We start from the raw sequence: 20,749 nt of genomic DNA on the forward strand, positions 1-20,749 counted from the left end.
ACAGGTTTCAAAAAGTTTTTTTTTGTCTGTTAAAACTGATTCTGCAAGAATTGAGTTGGTTTAGCAATGAAGCAATTTGCTCGGGCCTTCAATAGTAATAATTTGAAGATGACAGATTTTAAGAACTATTAAGCCAAAGGTGTATGCTAGAGATGTAAAAAAATGATAGGTTTCATAACCACAGATTCTGTGAACAAGCTTATACAAATGTATACATTAAAGACAAAACAGAGATGGTGAACTGACCCATTCTTGTTGGAAGGGTGCTAAATAGTGTTGGCTAGCAATACTTCCATACGTTACTGACTTTACAATATTTTTAATTTTATTTGCACATTGAAAAATACAAACAAAAATATTAACGAAGCACCGAGAGTAAAGCTGAGGAAAAGGACAATGCGTGTTCATTAATCTCAAAAATTCAGGCAGCTTTATTGCCACTAATCACATGAAGTACAGTCCTACTTTCAGCTTGTACACAGTGGTACCTTAGGTTTAGTTGCTTCTGGAGCTGTGCACTTTACAAGGAAATTTCTGAAAGCTGTGATCTTGGTAAATTTAACAAGTGGAATGAGTAGGTCCCTTTGAGTACTCTCACTTTTAAAGTGAGAATGTCCTACAGGAACTCTAAATAGCAGTCAAGGAGCGAGGCTGCGGTATGCAGTTGTTGTTGACGTGACTCTGAATACCCATGTTGTCATAGATGCAAACCACAGATAAGACTGTATCTGCTTTGGCTTCTTCTGTTAAATATGAATGCTTTTTTGATAAAATTACATGGGGTTGAACTTTATGAACTGCATCTCTTACTATGCAGTGGATGTTCTTAAAGAATATTTCCATCATTTTGGATGATCTTCTTTAATACCTGATCCACAAATTTTTGGATGTTGCAGGAAGTGATTAAGAAAATCTTGATCTTAGCAGTTCAGTTTGATTATGAAACTCTTACAATATATTTCAGTTTCGTTGAGTCTTTTGTGTTGTTTTGGCTGTCAATTAGAACGAGGGATGTACGCTGATGGTTCTCTACTATTTCAGCAACACTGTCAAAGCGCTGGATAGAGAAAACAAAACTTAATTAGTAGTGTTAGCTTCCTTTAATACTCTAACATTGACAGTAACTACTCTATTATCTTTTTCTCTTTGGTTCTCCCACCACTGAAGACGGTAGAACTGAGACTCATTATCAAGTGAGATGCTCTGCCTTTAAGTAGCGGCACTATTCCTGTCCTTAAGTCCTGATTCTAATCACACATTAAATTTGGACAGTGGAAGAGATTACTGCCACTAGCTGTCTCATCTCATGCTCCTTTCCCTTTGTGGTTGCTGCCTGCACAAACTGAACCATAAAATTTATAACCTGGCATATTAAACTGACACCACTTTCAGCTTTCCTTAATATACCAAGCTGCAAACTGTGGCAGTTTGGGATCTGCCTGATTTGTGATTTAGCCACTTGATAAAGGGCTGGTGATCTCTGGGAGTAAGACGATACAGACAGCTAGCAATGATAATTGTTTCAGCCATGCAGTTTTAATCCGTTTGTCACTGTGAATTAATACCCTGAATCTGCAAGGTCTGTTGCTTTTCCTTTTGCTCTTCACCCAAATACATATATGGGACTGGATCTTTCACTTTCTCCCTGAGGTCATTTTTGACCCTTTGTTGAGGACCAGATGAGCTCCAGGCTATTATTTGTTCTGTAGCCTCAAAATGTTGCCTGGGAGGCAGATAATTAGGCTCAGGGAAACCTTTCACTTTCCTGAAAAGCCTGCTCTATGCAGTGATAAAACCCAATTTTTATTGGTATTTGGGTTCCAAATCTCTGTGCAGCTGTCAGAACAATTATCTGTGTGGTATAATAGCCAAGCAGTGATTTTTATACTCTGGAACTAGAGTTTAACATTTTCTTTATGTGAAAATAGGATTGAAAGTACACTCATTCTCTTTTTGGTAGAGGTTTGAGGGAGGGAGCAGTGGGGCCTTTTTTTTTCTTTTTTGAAAGTTATTGGTGTGTAGCTGTTCTTCCTTTACAGTTTTCCAAGAAACTTAATTGGAGCCTAGGTAAAAGGTGAAGAGAGGACTAGAAATGGCTGGAGAATTTGTATCTAGTAACTGCAGTTCTGATCCTCATAACTGCTCAAAATGGTTATACGAGTATGTTTTAAACGAGATCTGTGCTTTTAATTAGTAACAGTGTGCAGCAGCTGATGTTACACTGGTTGAATTAGCCTGGTAAATCAGTTATCATATAGGGTATATTTTTATCCTGATGCATAAAGGATCCTTTTTACATACATTAATCCTTGCTTATAAAGCTACAGAACTGAAAAAAGTAAATGTGGAAAAACCACTCTCTCACCTCTTCACCATTTTTTTCTCTGCCCAGTGCATATTGTCGTGTTGATTCAATAAATCGTACAGGGATGTTGTATACTCTTCTGTTATAAAACACAACCAGTGTGTATGGTTGCCTTGAATCCTGTCCAGAACTCTTTCTTATTAGGAAAGAGCCATCCTGAAGAAGGAAAAGAAAATAAATGAGTGTATTCAGTTTATTTTTTCCAACAGCTTAGTCTGTTTTTAGCTTCATGATTGTATCTGTATTAGCATTAAACCCTTTTCTCCTATTAGGGAAACTTCATAGCAGGAGATAGGAAGTAGCATGTATTCCTGCTGTCCAAGATTAGCTTACAGACGTGTCCTTTAAGAGCCACCTTTGCTGCTGCTTCTGCCTGTTCTCTCTCAGCCAGAGAAAGGAAGAAGAAATAAACATGCAGTGTCAGCAGTCTGTTGGGGTCCACAGATGATTAGTAAATTAAATTACTATCAGTGGCAATAAGTAGGCAAGAAAGCAGTGAGAGGTAGAAATAGTTTCTACAGAGCTGTAAAAAGTGCCCTGATCATGATCAGCACCTAGTGTCACTGACAGTGTAGCCCAGTGCTCACTGGCTGGCAGTAGCCTATGCTGGTGATAACCCCAGGGCTCTGCCCCTCTCTCCTGCTCTGTGGAGCGATACAGAAGATAGCTCTCAAGAGTGGAAACGTACCTCGTGCTGAGGATGCAGTGCTACACGTGACTATTCCCTTTTGTGACATTAGTTTCACGTAGACAGACAAAATAGTTAAGGCAAGGACTCAAATTCTCCAAATATCTAAATGCATACTGTTGCTATTTCAAAATGTGTAGCACCATCAGCTTTTCTAAACAGTAATTGTTTTTACGTGAACCATTGGACACTGGTGGTTAATATTTGGGATGGAGGTCATTTAAAAGCCATGGGACTTTGCCTTTCATTTTAGAGAATGCATATGAACTATCAGATCTTCCTAAATTCTCAACTTTCTCTCCAGTACACTGATCTTTGCTCTGAGTTACACTGATACAACTTTGATTGTGTTGGGATGGAAAGTTAGAAGTTAAGAGTTTCACCACAGTAATTTCTTGTTTGACAGCATCTGCATGGGATAGCGTTCTGACCTCTTCAGTATACAACTCACATTCTTAGAATATATCTAGCTGTCTTTCCATTTTTTTATTTGAAAAATTTCCTAAAACAGACATTCTTTAAAAGTCTGATATACCTTATTTGATCGGTACAATGCATCTTCTGCTGTTTTTCGATCACAGGTAGCAGCATACCATGCTTTACTATGAACACCAGCATCCTAGAGAGAGAAAGAGAAAGTGTTACTTGCGTGACATCATTGGATATTACTATCAAACAACACTTGTAAAATAATAATAATAAAAAGAACTTGGCCTATAGGGGAGTTACTTCTAAATAATGATGACTGTGAAGAACTCAAATGCAGAACACTTCAGGAAACACAAAATTCAGACAAGTCTTTGCCAGGAGCTCATAGTTTTTGTTGGATAAAGGCAGTACAGAGAGAAACTATTGTGTCAGAACAGTGGTAATGGATGTATAATAGAAGGCTGATGTATGATAGAAGAAGGATACCCTGAGGAAAGTCTTCAGGTACAGCTGGAGGGTAGTACAGCATTTTTAAAAAGCAGGCGGCTATTCCAGTAGAATTTAAGGAGCACTTTCAGGAAATGTTGAAGAGTAGTATGACCATTAACAATTTAAATGCTGCTCAGTTGTGGCCTAGTTTATAAAATGTCCAGATTTGGTAGGTATCTAAGGTTTTGTGAAGGAAATTTTCCATATGCTTAATGCTATTTGTGAACATAACCAGGATTGCCTCCATCTGGATAGTATGCAGGTAGGCTAAGTGTGTCTTTGTTGTTATTGAATGAGGATAAATGGATGGTGTCCCACAAAACACAGGAAGCATTAATGTCTTCCCTCTACTTACCCAGCAGTTCAGCACACAGTACTTTCACCTGAGATGTATGAGATTTGGATTCAGTTGAGGTTCTCTTGTTGGAATGAGTCTGAATATATCTTCACATTTAAAACAGTATTCCTGACTAAAAGGCATAAGCTACCTCACGTTTACCACGGGTGCCATGAACAACGATTACATCTGTGACAGAATGCAGAGGGGCTGATATTTTATAACATACCTCTTGGGCACCTCATTTCTGTTGGTGTGCCCCTGTCAACACCTCACCAGGATTACCCTTCTCTCTGTTCATTGCATGCTTGGCAAGGCTCTGTACCGTGACTGGATTTGTCCAGTACCTGTTCTTCCAGGGAAAGGCATTGTACAAAGGACTTCATCATGGGGACACAGGGTTGGATAAACATAAAAACCCAAAGATAGGTGGATTCTGTTTTAGAAGATAAAAGATCTACTAGCATAAGAAGTGTAAAGATAAAGAGATGGGAGGAGGTGATGGCAGTTGGGAGTGCGTGTGGTAAGAGATTATGATTTGGGTATAATATGATGTGGTAGAAAACTGGGTAGTAAGATGATTTTTTTGGGTGTACATTTGGGAACAGGAGTGGAGTTTAGGCATACGGTGTGGAGGGTAAGATTAGAGAAGTACAGGAGAAAAGATACTCCATTAGACTATAAGGGAAGGACAGGAATGAGGGACTAGAAACAAAATGAAACCTATGCATTATCAGGCTCCAGTAGCTAGAACTAATAGTTTATAAAACCAGCAATCATAGAAAGTGAGCTCCGTGTGAGGAGGGTGATGCAAAAGCTAACCCCAGTGAACAGACGGGCTCTAGAGATAGTGCTGATAGTGTTTCCTAATGAATACTTCTGGGTACTGGCCTTCCTGCTCATTTGAATGGTTTGTTCCAACTCTAATAGAAAGATTATGATAAAATTCCTTTTCACAGAAGGTTTACGTCTGTCACCTTTGTACAAAACAGATTAAGGATGAAGTTGTGTATTATGGCCGAGCTGGTCATGGCAGAAAAGCATGTTATCTTTTTTTGTTTTTCTTGTTTTGTGTTTGACTGCCAGGTTGGTTTACTGTCAGTTTAATGAGTTGGCTCAGCTCACCGCAGGCTCAGAAGACTACCACAGCACATGGCTGGGAGTGGGGAGGCAGTGAGGAGAGAGCAGAGCCTCCTTTTTGTGGGCATGAAATTCTTGGATTGGCTCAAGCCATATCATATAACTTTACCCTCAAAGTCCTTCAGTGTGTCTCTCCAGTTGCACTATTAATCAGAAAAGGACAGGATGAGAGGAATTGCAAGCATGCAAGGTACTCAGCTGCTGTGGGAACGTGTGCAGTAAACCCACCTTTATTCAACTGAACAGGAAGGAATCAACTGCCCCAACCCCGTTTTTCTTCCTAGCACTATCTGTGGGGTATACTCCGGGAGCAGAGAGCTGCTGCCAGTGTTTGGATGGGAGCCAAAGAGGTAATGAACCTACAGTGGCAGGAATCAGGTCTGTGAGCACTTGGGTAGTACAGCAAATGGTAGTACTGCTGTGTATTGTAATTGGTGGGAAATAACACCAACTTCAACAGTTAATTTTCGTTTTCGTTAACAAAATGGATGTTTTAAGGCTGTGGGTTTGCCTGTGAGTGTTGCATAAAAGCTGTAAATATAATTGTTACAAGCCATTTATTTTAGTGTCTACTGGATTGTTTATTTTAAAGTGATTTTTATAATAATATCCAGGGTGACATACTGTTAAAATTGTTCCAGAACTTTGAGTCCTTTGTGTTCCTCACTGTTGTATTATCTTTGTCATGGCAGGCTTTAGAACATTTAGCGTTACTGGCTCTGCATAATAGAGCCTTTGTTTTGCATTCAACAGAACTATTTTTACCTTGTTTGTGACTACTAGGCTAATAAGGACTGCTTCCTGCATTTTGTGGTCTCCCTTCATCCAAAAGGCAAGTAAGGAGTATAGTGTGGAAATGAAAATAGCTTTGTGTTTGCTCAGGAGAATAATCTTAATGCTTAATGTTGGAAAAAAACAGAAAATAAAATGGTCATAAAACTACCTTAAGTATTAACTGTAACGAGAAGAGGTCCATTTAAGGGAGCAGAAAGGAGTAGACCAGTGTAGGAAGAGGCATCACAGAGTCCACAGAGAGGGGCAGCAGTGGCTTCCTTCTCAGCCCCCACAACTTTGCTGACACCCCAAACTACACTAAACAGGGCAGTGTTCCTAATGGCATCCTGCTGTGTTGGGCTATTCAGCTGAGCTGCTTCCTCTTTCTCCTATAAGTTTATGAAATTTCTTAGCACATCTCATCAGTGCAGGCTAATGCTGTAGCTGCAGATGGCTTCATTGTATCAGCTTGGTGCAAATTTTTTTTTTCAGGACCCTAGCAGGCAAAAAAAGTATAGCTATAAATTAGAAAAAAGGCAATTAAATCTCTTTATAATCAGCTGTATCAAGAGCTAGATTAAATACACTAAACTACAGATTTCCTTTTATCAAATGACATCTGAGTATTCTGAACTGGGGATTTGGTGTGAAACTTAACTGAACTGAGAAGCTTTTGGGGTTTTGTTTAAAATGACTGGTAGAGTGCTAAGTTTTGGTATAATGCTATTTAAGCATTTTTCTACGGTTTGTTGAAGCTCCCCTATGCTATGTGTTCTAAACATCTTGCATGAAAGCAGACATTTAGATTATTTGTGCCATAAATAAGATTTTCACTGCAGATGGGGCCAAAATCCTTATATAAAGGGAAAATGGAATGTGTGCGGCCTCAGCAAAGGAGTATGACTTAGAAATGGAAATACTACTTTAAGTAAACTAAAGGATTAGGAGACTTGTGTAACTTGAATTGCCTTTAGCTAATGTTATACCTGGTCTGCAGTACTTGAAACTGATGAAAAACTGCTGCGAGGGGAAGCACCCAGAGAACGGTTTGCAGCTTCTGGCACTTCTAGAAAAGAGAGAGAACAACACGTATAAGTTTTCAAAGTACATTTTGTTTTGTTATACAAAATTGTAGTGAGAAGTTTGGAAGATCTGGAAATGCTTGACCTGTGGTATCATTCAGGAAAGCGATCTACTTGTATGGACCCTATGTGAGTGCCTTGTCTGCTCACAAGAGGATCCTTGCATATAAAAACAGAGAAACAGTTTGGAAATAACTTGGCTAATAGCTAAAGCTATATTTAATACGCAAGGAAAAAACAATCCTAAGCAAATCAGAGTACAGTAACAAGTAAAGAAAAATCAGGAAGACAATGTGAAAAGTAATCTAATGTGAGAGGTAGTCATATAGGTGAAGGAGTCAGCAAAACTAATGTAGTTCAGAGATAATTTTTCACTTATTTCATCCAAATGAATTGTTTGCACATGTGTGCAAGAAGCCTAGGTAGCAAAATAGAGAGACAGAACTAGTAGGAAAGACTATGAAGTTTGAAAATAACAGAGCGTGGTAGAAAAATGTGATACTGTCTTGAGAAAACAGAGCATAGTAGAAAATAGCTATCATGGCTGAAACACAGATGTTGAAGAACTTGAGAAATCCAGAAGTTAAGAGGAAAATGGTTGAGTACTCTGTTGCATGCTAATGATATGACAGAAATATGGGAAATAAATATAGATAAATGGTTTTCTGGTAAAACAGAATCTTGGACATTAGAGAAATCTCTAATATTAAGAGAAGATGACTATAGAAAGTTGAGTGTTAGAATTGTCAAGATGAGAGGCTACATTTCCTGTTTATTTTACTTATTGGGAAAAAAAGCTACTAGTATTGTTAGTGCTCACCTATTCCTGGATAGGATACTTTGCAGACTGCTTTACCAAATAGTCACTAATATAATTCTGATTTAGATTTTGGTTTCAGAAAGTAGTAAGAATATGATAGTGGTTATGCAGTGATTCAGAGAATTAGAGAATACAGTTGGACTGAAGAGCTCAAAGACCTCTGTGTGAAGTAGATTTAGATTTTCTTTATAGTAAAGAGGCAGTTATCTGGAAGTTGCATTCCAAGTGTGTGGGGGGCGAAAGTTGTAAGGAGCAGTTCCAGCTCTTAGTGAATGAATAATCACCCAAAGGAGGCTATTAAAGATTAAGAATTTTGTTTTCCTGACAAATTTTGACTGACCGGCTGCAAAAGCTGTAGCTGACAATTCCATTGTATGAATAAAGAATTGCCAGAAGTCAGGCTGAATTAGATTTTACAGAGGAAATGAAAACAAATAAGAGGTTCCTTAGCCACGCAAAAAAGAAGAGAGAAAATGGGACTGTCTGCAATAAGAATTGTATTGAGTTTAAAGATAATCTAGGTAGTAAATTAATAGGAGTTCTGGTGCAGGAATGGAAATTTCCACAACCAAGTTGGAAGCAAAACTGTGGAAGCTAGTACATTTGAACTGGCAGGCCCAGATAATCTTTATCCCAGAAATCTGAAGAACTGGCACAAGAAATTACAGGGCTGGTAGCAATTACTGTAAATAAATTTCAAGTCAGGGTGGTACTGTATTACTGAAGAACACCAAACATAATAGCTATATTTAACAAAATGGAAAAAGTGACCTGAGCAACTACAGGCCTTTTTGTCTGACTCAACAGAACACAAGACCCTAGAAGAGAATTTGAAGGAAAGAATATTTTAAAATGTGGAGGTAAAGGGAAAAAAGGCAAAATAAAATCTGACATTTACCCAAATAGATCAAATCAGACTAACGTTATAGCTCTTTCATAAAATAACTAATTTCTGTGAAAAGAGAATATGATACTCTACTCACTGTGGACTTTGGTAGAGCATTTGATAATGTGACATATGGGAAATTAGTGCTTTTAAAGAAAATGAATGTTAGTGCAAGACTAGTGTGGTGATAAGGAAGACACAGCAGGTTGTGCTGAAAGGACATTGCAGATTGGGACCAATTGCATCTGTGATAAAGTTGCTAGGGACCTGGCACAAAACGAGTGTGTTAATGAAATTTGCTTATCAGAGCTTCGTTTAGTACCAGATGACCTCAAAGAACAGAGTAATAGAAATAGTACAAAATTTAATATACCAGTAGTTACACTTAAGAGATTAGCAAGAATTTATGCTACAAGTCGAAACACATCAGTTGCATGTGACAGGAGCAGACAAGCTTAGGAGCATCAGTCCATCACAAGAACATGAACCATTATTATGATTGCACAGTGTAAAAGGAGATGTAGTTGTGACATACATCAAGCAAACGTTTCCAGGAAATATGGGGAAGTATTAACAACAGTGTTCAAAGTATAAGCTAAACCACATTCAGACTTCTGTGTGCAATTCTCATCACCCATGTACATTATAGAAGATATGTTCAGACAGAAACAGATGCAGAAAAGGGCTGGTAGGAAGGTCAGACAAGTGTCTGTCTGCTAAGAAGAGACTAGAGAAATACTAGATCTAATTTACACTTCTCTATGAAAGTGAGTTCATATACAAATTACTTGGTTTGTTTTTAACTGTGAACTGAAAGTTTTCCAAGTGCCTCTTTGAAAGTATTATTTACAGAAGAGCTTTAGCATTTGCCATTATAAAAATACCTTTTTTTTCCCCGTGTAGAAAAAGAATAAATGGTTGAGCGCAACAAAAAATCTAACTTCCAGGCAAAAGAAGCTTGCAACAGCCCAGAAGACATTATATTTGGAGTTTTTCTGTGGCAAGGAAGATGTATGGAATCTTTATTTTGATGGAAATTGACACAAACTGCCTTTTGTAGAAATTTCTAGTAGTCATAAATGGGAATGAGGCACCTAATTCCCACTGATTTACAACATAATCCTAGCCCAGTCCCTTAATTTTACTAGCTGCATTACTAAATGTTATATAGCCCTTTGGATATTTAATGTCCTGTTTGTATGCATTACAGACAAATGTTAATTCCAAACTAACACATACACATGGCATCTGAAAATAATCTTAATTCAAAGATTAATTTGAATTTACAGATTAATCACATCTTAATTCAAAATCTGAACTATACTTACTTGGCAGAGTTGAGGGCTTTTGGAGCAAAGACCTGAAATAAATATCAAGAGATTACAGAAGTGTCTGAGGAGATCTACCTACTTTTGAAAACATTCGAATTGTGTATTTGGAAGCATGCAAGGATAGGACATGTTCCATCTCACCCATTTACCCATTGAGAGATAAGGACCAGATACAGATAATTTTTAAAAATCAGTTCCCACTAGTACAGGCAATTAGGAATTTAAACATCTGGCTTAAATCTTCTCCATCACCTACTTAGAGGTCATATCCACCCAAGCTTTTTGGTGGTGGTTGTAGTATTCGGATACATTTGCTAGGTTTTTATTTTTTGCTACTGTGAGGCTTCAAGAAATGTGACTTTTAAAAAACAGTAGCAGGCTACAGAGAAAACAGTGCTCCCCTTTGAACCTCCCACACCTGCATCCAGACTGAGGGGTAGGAGCTGCTACGCTGAACTATTCAAAAGAAAAGGAAAAGGGATTTTACTTTTGGACACCACTTGGAAAAGGTGGAAGAGGCGGCTCTTGGCTGGAACCTCGCCGTCGCTCTGGTGCTGTAGGTTTCTCTGCAATATGAGGAAACAAACTGTAGAGTCAAGATTTTTTCAGAAGTGTGCTGTCCCAAATATCACAGTCCCAGTACTTGAAGGATTTTTTTTTTTTTTTAAACATGGCAGTGTGCCATTCCGCTGCTTTCTTTATTGACTGATGGCATGCCACCAAATTTTAGGCAAGTAGCTGTGCCCTGACCGCCGTCAGGAATTCAGCGGGAGTTGGTGCCTTCCGAGAGGGGAGCTGTGAGAGCCGGGAAGACCCGTGGGGCCGGCTGCCTGCGGGAACTCAGCTGGAGGAGCTGCGGCCGCCGGGCTGCCTCTCGCCCTCTTGGTAGGCAGCGGCTCCCGCTGAGCGCTTGCCTGGGGGAGCTGCTGCCTCGCGCTGAGCAAGCCGAGTTTTCTGCCAGCGTGAGGGACCGGCTCTGGCCAGGAGCCGGCTCTGTGCGCGGTGGTTCTCTCTGAGTTCGGGATGATGCACTCGCACTTCCTCTCCCTGCTTTGAGCACTTTATGGCACATTGCTGGTACACTGTGTCGTACATTACCCTGCCAGTAACCTCAGTAGTTTTACTGTGGCTGTTTTTAGAGAACAGTGATATTCAGTGCAGCTATGGCTGGCCAGAGCGAGTTCTGTACTGCTAAAGCCAAAAACCTAGAATAAATTGAATGTGATGTTGTGTTTTATGTTTTTAATATGAGAAAATTAAGTTCTGATGAAAGTCAACTTTTTCACAGCAGTGGAGATGGTTTACCTTCATTTACAGTTAAGGCCTCTCTGGATGGTAAACTTGGTTTCTGCAATAAAACAAAAGGAAATCAAATATTAAATGGCATATTATTCATCCAGAATATGATTTTAATAGTTTTTGTTAACCAGTGTACATTTAGAATTGACAGCATCTCAGACAGATTAGGAGATAGAGGATAGTCACAGAATGGCCATGTCTCTAGTGGTATGATTGAGAAGCTTTGGATTTTGCAAAATAGATTTGGAATCCCAGTTTATATGTGTAAACAAGATGGACAAAAGTAAAATCTAGAGATGAATGCTTAATAAGATGAGTGCGTGGAGTCACCCCAGGAGTAAGTTTATGTTTTAACAAATGATTCATTCTGGTCTCAAGACGTCCAAAGATGAAAAGTCCATTCCAAATACTTATGAATCAAAATTTGAATATTCTCATCTTGGTAAAGCTACGCCCACTAAATGTCTGAACACTTCTCTTTACTGAAGTTTAAATTCAGTTCAGCTGACAATAAAAACTGTCCCAGCCTTTCAGTTTTTTTTCTTTTTTTTTTTTCCATTTTGGAACAATGAGAATAAACTGTCAGTTTCAAAACATTTTTTTCAAATGTATTGATTTGAAAACTTCAATTAGTTCTCCCACTTTTTCCCACAAGAGGTTTTGGGATATTTTTCTAATGATGAAATATTTATTGAAAAACTTCTTACTAATTAGTACGTAAAATCCTACATCTTCCTTGAGCTATCATTCTTAAAATATATCCATGTTCTCCATATGCAGACCCTGTAAGATTTCAGCTTATACTTCTGAATGGCCCATGCTCCCATTTATTTCTCATTTTACTCAGTCTTTGCACTGTGCATTTATTGTTATATCCTAGAGTATCATATCCAAACATCTATTTAATCTGTTCATTCTTCTACTTGAGCTTTCTTACTGCTGCTTCATTCATATGACTACACCCAAACGCCTGTAATTAGTTTACATTCTTTATTTCACTCCTTTTTCCCTATTCTTTTCATGCCTTTATGTTGTGCCCAAATTTATGATCAAATTGAGTCTTGCAAGAAAATTAAAAGTTACTTGTAAAATTATCACATAATTATACAATTATAAATCAACTTACTGCATTAGTTTTCTTTCTGCAGAGTGGAAAGAAAAAAGAGCGTGGTTACTCAACAGATGCATGGAATTCATTTAGCAACTGAGCATCAGGTTCAGATACCCAAGATATTTTTGGCAAAGGTGGCATGCAACTCTTTATTGGATAGTGGTAGCAGTAGTAAAAAAGATTAAGGGTATCCGATGTAATGTGGCTTCTCAGTAAAGGTACCTATGGTATGCAAGGAAACTATGTTCTATCCAAGGCCTAAGAAGGCAACTTGGGTGGGGCAGAAAAGTTTCAAGAAAAAGAAACCCAACTATCTTCATTTATAAGCATGCACATGCCATTGCTGCAGTATGTGACTAAATGAAGCAAGCCAGCTAACATCTGCCATCAGTGGCAGGCAGTGAAGGGCAATGGCACTATCATACAAACAGTATTGCAGAAATAATGAAGGATGGCATGGCAGCAGTGATCCTGGCTTGCTTTTACCCAGTCAGGATATGTTTCATGAAAAACAACAGAAGATTCTCCTGAATTCTGGTTGCCACAGGCAAGGATAGGATTCTGCTTCTAATACAGCTAGCAATTAACCCCATCCCCCTCCGAGCAGTAGTTGTATTGTTTTTTACTCACATGACTCTAGGTAATGGAGAAGGAGCTGCTCCAGTGGGAAATCTTGATTCCTGAGTGCTACTGAAGCTATGACCTAGAGATGCATATGATATATTTAGTATACAGTGTTGGCAGTATCTGAACCGTGGGTTTTCTAAAGGTCCACAATGCAATGGTACAGCCATTTCAGTGTTAAAGTAATACAAGTACAAAAAAGTATCCTTTGGTATAAGTTCTTTCTTGACATGTTTTCGTGCTGACTAAACTAGAAAACAGTTCAGTAGCCTTCCTCATTGCTGACTGATAAGGATAAAATTTACACTGATACACTCCACTGCATGGTATATTAAGGTCACCAATAACACTTACTACAACAAATCCCTCTCATATCACCATGTCTTCAAAACAGAATACTTACTTTCCTCATTATTGTTTGCTTCACGGTCCTGTAATGGAAAAAAACCATCAGATCTCACAAGGAACAATTAAAAAATAAATTATTATCTAATGGGAGGTGCATAAATAATCTGTTCTTGGCAAACTGCACTAATGTTTAAAAAGTATTGGTACAGAATGCATATAATATTCAGCATCCTTTTTAATCAGCTTTCATCAGGGAATTAAAAATATTTTAGAAAACAAATTATTTTTGAATAAGCTTGGGATTTCATGTAGCATAGAGAAAAGTGGCCCAAATTTTGCAGCAAGATCTTTTGGTACATGTTTAACTTTTGAGCTGGAATGTAGAAATTTTGCAGAAGACCCAAAAGTTTGGAGTAGGCTGGATAATTCCTTCCTAGGGTGGCTCTTGTGCCGAACTGCGTAACCGCAAGTACCCAGGGGCTGATTACACCCATTGTACAGATGCGAGTTTGTTTGGGAGCCCCATCCTTGGTTCTGTGACTAATCAGTGTGTGGCTCTGGCAAAATGTTCGTCTCTCTTGATTCTCTGTCTGCAAAGCTATGATATCTATTTCAGAGGTGTGCTGTGAGAGTGAACTAATGAGACGTTTCAGGTGCAATATGGCAATAGAGAGTGTTCTGAAACCGGAGTATTCTTGTTAGCACTGATCAGAGTGGAATTGCTGTGCAACGTTCTCCCTTCAGATGGGCTTTTTTAAAATCTTATATTGGTAAGAAGAGCTGAGAAATCAAACTATTTCATAAAAGAGAAGTCCTGGATTTGGCACCACTCAGGAATTGTTCGGCATCTTACAGGATATAGATCAAATTAATTGGAAGAATGTTGTGATCGAGTGCAAGGGAAACTAAAATGCTACTGCTGTTGTATTTAGTGTTGTGGGAAAAACACCCCCCTACGCCCCAAACCAGAAATACTTGGCATATCTAGAAATTTAAAGATTGAAAGTGAGACTATAAAGATGTTCTTATACCATCTGCATTATGTTGTTACCTCAGCATCCAACTTAGGTATGATTCCAAACTCCTAATTTTAAAAGCCTAATTTCTCTGTGTAGTCATTGCTAGAAAATGGTATTGCTTAAGGACGGTTCAGAGCACTGGGCTGGGACAGAATTCAATGCACATAGCTTTTGGCACTGATGCTGGTGCAGTTACTGTCACCTTGATTCTTGGTAATTTGCTCCTGATGTGCACTCTCTCTTGTGCTGGCACAAATGTTAGTGAAGCTATGGTGCAGAACAGTTTAAGGAACCAATCTGGCTGAAAAAGAACCTTTTCTGTATTTGCTTTTGCCCATTTGCTGCTCAGTTAGGTAAACTTCCAACTGGTTTGCTTCATAAAACCTTTGTTCTTGCACACTGAAGGGGACACACTGGGGACAAGGGTAGAGGTAAAAAAGAGATGACAAACACAGCCATAGGAAATCCAAAGCTTATAATTCCTGTCTTTGCAAGTGATATTGGTTACTCAGACTACCCAGTCTGAGATGTCATAGGAAGACTCCATTTTCCAAAAAATATTAATCCTTCATTATCTGAATATGAATGAGGCTGAAAGAAAGTGCTTCAGGTTGGGCAAAATCACTCATTACTACTGAAAATAAGGTTCTTGGAGTGGCACTGGCATTTTTTAGTATAAAAGGTTATTTTTGTGGACTTAGACTTATCCCTTAAGCCACTTAAAATTTTTCATAGACCAATACAGATGTCAAGTACGCTTCTCTTGTCCAAAAGATTAAAGAACACAATTACAATATTAGATCATTCTGAAATTCAAAGTCATCTGTTCCTGTTATCTAATCCAGATAATAAAAAGCATCCATATATAACACAGATACTGGAAAAACTTAACAGATTCTTTTATAGCGGCACATCAGTTACTCACTGCTTTTGGATGAAGACGATTTCTGGGAAGAGGCACAATATTTCTGGAAAATAAACAAAATAGGTTAAACTGAGCCTTTTTTTTCTTTTTTTTTTTTTAATTGCTTGGCTCAGATATGTGTTTCAAGATCTAGAGAGGATGAGGTCTGCAGTAAATGGATGTAGTCACAGCTAGCTACACTTGTGATAACTCATTGCCTGTAGCGAGGAACTCTTGTAGAAGAGCCTCTATCTTGGACCTTGGGTCCCCCATGACTGTGTACAGGGCCTCCCCAAACACCTTAACATAAAATGTTATGGATGCCACCTGCTCTTCCTAGGGCATGTGGCCTATTTTGTACAGTGATGTCCTAGAGATTAGACAGTATCTTGGTTACCTAGCAGCCACACTTCTGGAGTGAAATAGGCTGCGTACTCCACTTTCCTTTGCCTCTTTTCCTCCAGAGAGTTGTAATATAAATTGTTAATTTACTACCCATGTCCAGCTTCTTTACCAGCCCTCCTGTGCCTCATCCCCTGCAAGGGGGCAGGGGATGTTTGCAAGGGTGCAGAGACTGACAATAGGACTTGAGACTGGCTTGCAGAGAGGTTTTACTCCTGCACTGCATCCCTAAAGGTATATTCAAGAAAATAGCACTGATTCAGCAAACTGGCTCGAGTACAGAAGTTGACAAGGAAGCTGAAACTTTCGTTTTTAACTCGTCCCAACATCCCTAGCTTGTTCTGTGTACATGTCCTGACAATTGTTCATTGTCTGAAGGGCACAGAAGAGGGAGGAGAAGAGTTTGTCTCCATTAATATTTGTTACTGACATAAGCTGCTTTTGATTCACCTGGAAGTATCCAACTTGGGTGACATGCTGTGCATGTGGGAGTGCTCCGTATTCTGAGGAGGTGTAGAAGGAAGTGACTTGGTGAACCTAGCAAGAAAGCATTAATTCAGAAAGGAAAATTTTATTTAGAAATAATGAATAAAAAAGCATTTCTCCTCCCCATCCCCTCAAAATCCTAAAAATGCCCTTGAGAGATTTCTTTTCAATATATATTACTCTGGTGTTATTAAAATTAACAGAGAAATGAATTACATTATTTTTGTGAAGATATTCCAAAGACAGAAAGTTATTAAATGTATAGGTATCTAGATGAGAAAATGTATTTTCTGACAAATTTCAAGTAATGCACAAATATTCATAGCAATGGATTACCTGGTTACTGGTGGTGGTGATGGTTTTTCCTTTAAGAGAAAACACACTGAATTATTTGGTTATCTTTAGATTTCATAAAATACATCCGTATGATCATATTTTTGTTATCATAGCAATAACTCAGATTTACTTAGGGCTGACTTTCTGCCTGTCCCATCTTCGTGCAGATTACTGGGCAGAGTTGTAGAAATCTATACCTCAACACAAAAATGTGAAGCCTTAAGTATGCCGCTAGGCCATACGTCATGTCAGTAGCGGCAAGTAGGAAGAAAATGACTGTCAGAAGTGTCGTCATTCCTTTTGCTGCACTTCTGCTTCTAGAAAGCATTCCCTTAGGCTGCTGCTTCCCGGACTCACCACTATCACACAGGACTGGGAAACGTCAAACCTTCCCCATTTATTCTGCTCTCCCATCAAGTTCTAGGTGCAGACAGAGATTTGTTCCCATTTTTCCCCTTTGAGGGGCTAGTAATCTTCCTCCCCCCATCACATTTATGTTTGTCCTCATGGACAGAGGGCAACATGAGTCATAAAATACATAATGGCCTTACCTCTTCTTCAGGAACCTCATAGACTTCTATAGGATAGAGAGGGAAAAACATGTTCTTTGGTTAACAAAAATGCAGCACAGGTTGCCTTAGCAGAAAAACTGGTTAGAATTGTACTTTTGCTTCCAGAAAAATAATTTGGAGAAGTCACTTAAAGCCTGATTCTGCCTGCTTTGTTAAATTGAGCTGATCCTAAACTCTAAGGTAGCCACACACCTATTCTTTCAATGGGAACTTTAGAAAGAGTCCCAGGAAGGCTGCATAAACAGGCACTGTATAAATGAAACTCTCCTTCCCGCCCCCTTTTTGCAAAAAGCAAGATGAATGCTTGTGGTGACATTTAGGCTTTCTTGGACACTCAGGGAGGTCGAGATTAGGTGAATCATCAATCCAAACCCACTCATTTGTGTTGTTAGTGTCCATCCATGAGCTCTGTCTCAGAGATGTATTTTAACTCACGGATATTAAAAGCCAGAAATCACTAGCATCCTTATCTATGTCTAGTTTCTTCAATGAAAAATGAACTACATTTCAATAAATTTAACGTCAGGCTTTGGTGCTTTCATTGTACTGAAAAGTGTTTAGGTCCCCACTAGGGGGGGTTGTTTTATTTTTTTAGTGACAAATCTGTCAAGAGATGGTTGTTGGTCAAAAACTGATTTACAGAAAGGCCAAGATTGAAGAGGCATTAAAAATGTCTTAGAAGTTTGTGACAAAACTTTAAGTCAGTGATAAAAAGCTTTGTAGTTTATGACTTGAAAGTTAAACACATAACTAATGAATATGCACAGCCTTTTAAAGAACCCTGTTAACAGTTTGCAAAGGTTACTTTCCAAAGAAATTAGTATCACAATGAGGAAACAAAACAGCCCAGAGTTAGCACAGCTAAGGGAGATTAAGCAATTATATCTGCACTTTCAAAAAGCAAATGTGATCCCTCTCTTATTTGTTTCTGCTTTTCTTCCTTTTTCCAAATAACTGCTTTTTACAGAACTTACAAACTGGAACACTGTATCACAGGGTGTGCAAAACATCGGTTTATACAGAATTTCATAAAGATTGAATCTTGATGTGATTTTAAAATATTGAGTCTTGGTTTCTACAGGGTAATGAGATTAATAACATACTGAGTCTTGTAACTATTTTAGTTGTATTGATCTACTTGAGTTCTTCTACTAGAGCAGAAGACTAAAAATAAGTTAGTTTGGGGCAAATGGCTTGTTCCAATTTTAGTCATTCTTAAAACAGATTTGCTATTAAAGCTAGGCAAAAAAACCTGCTACAAAACAGAAATACCTGAGGGGAGCATACTTTTGTTTTGCAGAAGTATGTCATATGGTTTATATTTTGAATACATCACATGTAATTTAATATTGTTCATTGTTAGGTTATGCCATTTTAACATATTTTAACAGTGATACAAAATCCACATACCTTGTGTGTCAGAAGTAAGAGAAGGCTTTGCAGGAGTGGGGAAGGCTGACTTTGTTGTTGGTTTCATAAATCTGTTCACAGGAGCTAAAACCAGATATACATAGGTATAGGGGTGTGTGTGTATGTGTATTTTTAAAAAAGTAACATTTACGCAATAAGAATAAACATTAAAAAGGTCCTAGTGATAGCCTACTGTCTTCTTGTGTGACCTTGAACAAGTCAACCAAGGCAGAAAGAAGCTCTCATTTTAGAAGGGAAACATTATTCACAGTGTTCATGCCTCGCTGAATAGGTCTGATATTGTCAGTAATGTCAAAGAGCAGAACTACATACTCTTCTCTATTTGCTTTTCACCATAGAACTGTATTTTCAGTCACCAGCTAAATATACTTCAGATAGTGAGGTTAAAAAAATTAAAGTCTTTATTTACTGAAAGCCTAAAAAGGCTCAGAAAACAGAAGTTTAATGCTGTGGCTCTCTAGAATAACGAGAGAGATCTCATGCCATGAAAAGCTTTCTGGAGGTACCAGGGCTGGACTTTGAAATAGCTGAATGAGAGAGGCAGGAATTAAACATGCTTTCCAGCATACATAATTTGCCTTGGCCTTGTCATGGCCAAAGGAGACAAGTGCCCCTTGGAAGGTTGTATTCTTTTTAACAGCTGCACCTCCTCTCTTTGAACTCTAGAAATAGATAGTAGTTCAATCTGTTTTTCTCACTGTTGTTCCTAACAAGGTAATAAACAGTTATCAGCTTAAATGATTAAAACTCACGTCTTGTAGGTAGTGACGTGCTGCTTTCTGTGGGTTCGATATAGTTATCGTCATCGTTGTCCACTGGCACGATGTAATTGTCCTGTGAGAAAACTACCTGTTAAATCGGCATCACTTCAAAGAACTGTTGGGAATGAAGTCCTGGCAGCAGCCCACAGTAGTTCCCCTTTCACAGTGACTGCTATTTCAGACATTTATCATACTATATATGGATGGGATTCCCTGAGACTGAAAACCCTTCACTAAATAACTCCAGTTATAGACTGGTGGATAAAAGCCCTCCCTTCCCTTCTGTTTCTGGTGTAACGTTCAAAGTTGCTCTCTCTCTATTGCCTGCAGCTTGTTATGGATGAACAGAAACTATTCGGTGCTCTAAATGGCTTCCACGGATACTTGAAGTAAGCAGATATCCACTACAAATTAGCCTGGTACTCACAGATCATTGCTTGTGATGCACAGAATGATCTCAATTATAGACAGAGAGGCTGGTATGGAGACCAGCATGTTGAACTGCCTTGTGGTCTACCTCATGATTGCTGTAGGGCCATCATTCATTTAAACCGTCAAAACAAGTATATCTATGAACATTACCTCATCATCACTGCACTCCTTAGGCTTTGGTGGTACTTTTGGTTTTGGAACAGTAGATGGCAGTGGCAGAGATGGCTTGGATGGTTTCTTTGGTCTGGACGAGGCTGGACTGGGCATGGTTGGGAGGGGTTTGTTGATGGGAGGAGGCTGCTGGTGACTAGTGCGATTGTCTTTTAATGGAAAAAAAGAAAACAATTTTGGTAAAAACTACTTATTAGCCTCTGGATGCTCTTCTACCTATGCAAACAAATCTCTCTACTGTGGCTGCAACTTAAGTTAAAAAGCAGACCCGAGTGCCTGCAGGTCCTGATTTTGAGATATGTCTGCAAACTAGTCCTATGTCAGGGTAGCAACCCAGTCCTCTCAGTCAGGCCACAAAAGCTGCCTAGACACTTGACTTAGGCAAACAACTGTTTCTTAACTCCTCTGGAAGAAGATGGTGGCCAGATGGTGTAGTCCATTAGTTAGCATGCTCTGTGCCAGTGTGATCTTTGGTGATGGGAAGTGACAAAGAACGTATCTGTCATGTGAAA

The 20,749-nt window shown here is 38.7% G+C and overlaps 1 protein-coding gene across 5 annotated transcripts in view; it reads right to left on the reverse strand.

Annotated features, from left to right (window-relative positions):
• Positions 1-303: 303 nt before the first annotated feature.
• The window catches only part of BLNK (B cell linker), a 105,507-nt gene continuing 85,061 nt past the window's right edge, over positions 304-20,749 (reverse strand). For all 5 annotated transcript variants that reach the window (XM_026094157.2, XM_026094156.2, XM_026094158.2 and 2 more), the window contains 17 exons: positions 20,217-20,386; positions 19,626-19,707; positions 18,853-18,936; positions 17,422-17,447; positions 16,871-16,899; positions 16,499-16,585; positions 15,668-15,710; positions 13,779-13,806; positions 13,382-13,454; positions 12,767-12,782; positions 11,647-11,689; positions 10,829-10,907; positions 10,339-10,370; positions 7,209-7,288; positions 3,589-3,672; positions 2,366-2,521; positions 304-1,057 (listed from right to left, as the gene is read on the reverse strand). In XM_026094157.2, coding sequence (XP_025949942.2) covers positions 938-1,057; positions 2,366-2,521; positions 3,589-3,672; positions 7,209-7,288; positions 10,339-10,370; positions 10,829-10,907; positions 11,647-11,689; positions 12,767-12,782; positions 13,382-13,454; positions 13,779-13,806; positions 15,668-15,710; positions 16,499-16,585; positions 16,871-16,899; positions 17,422-17,447; positions 18,853-18,936; positions 19,626-19,707; positions 20,217-20,386 — 1,232 coding nt within the window. In that variant the 3' untranslated portion in view covers positions 304-937. The remainder of the gene's footprint in view (positions 1,058-2,365; positions 2,522-3,588; positions 3,673-7,208; positions 7,289-10,338; positions 10,371-10,828; positions 10,908-11,646; positions 11,690-12,766; positions 12,783-13,381; positions 13,455-13,778; positions 13,807-15,667; positions 15,711-16,498; positions 16,586-16,870; positions 16,900-17,421; positions 17,448-18,852; positions 18,937-19,625; positions 19,708-20,216; positions 20,387-20,749) is intronic.

Source organism: Dromaius novaehollandiae, chromosome 6 (assembly GCF_036370855.1).
Source record: "Dromaius novaehollandiae isolate bDroNov1 chromosome 6, bDroNov1.hap1, whole genome shotgun sequence".
Taxonomy (NCBI): Eukaryota; Metazoa; Chordata; class Aves; order Casuariiformes; family Dromaiidae; genus Dromaius; species Dromaius novaehollandiae.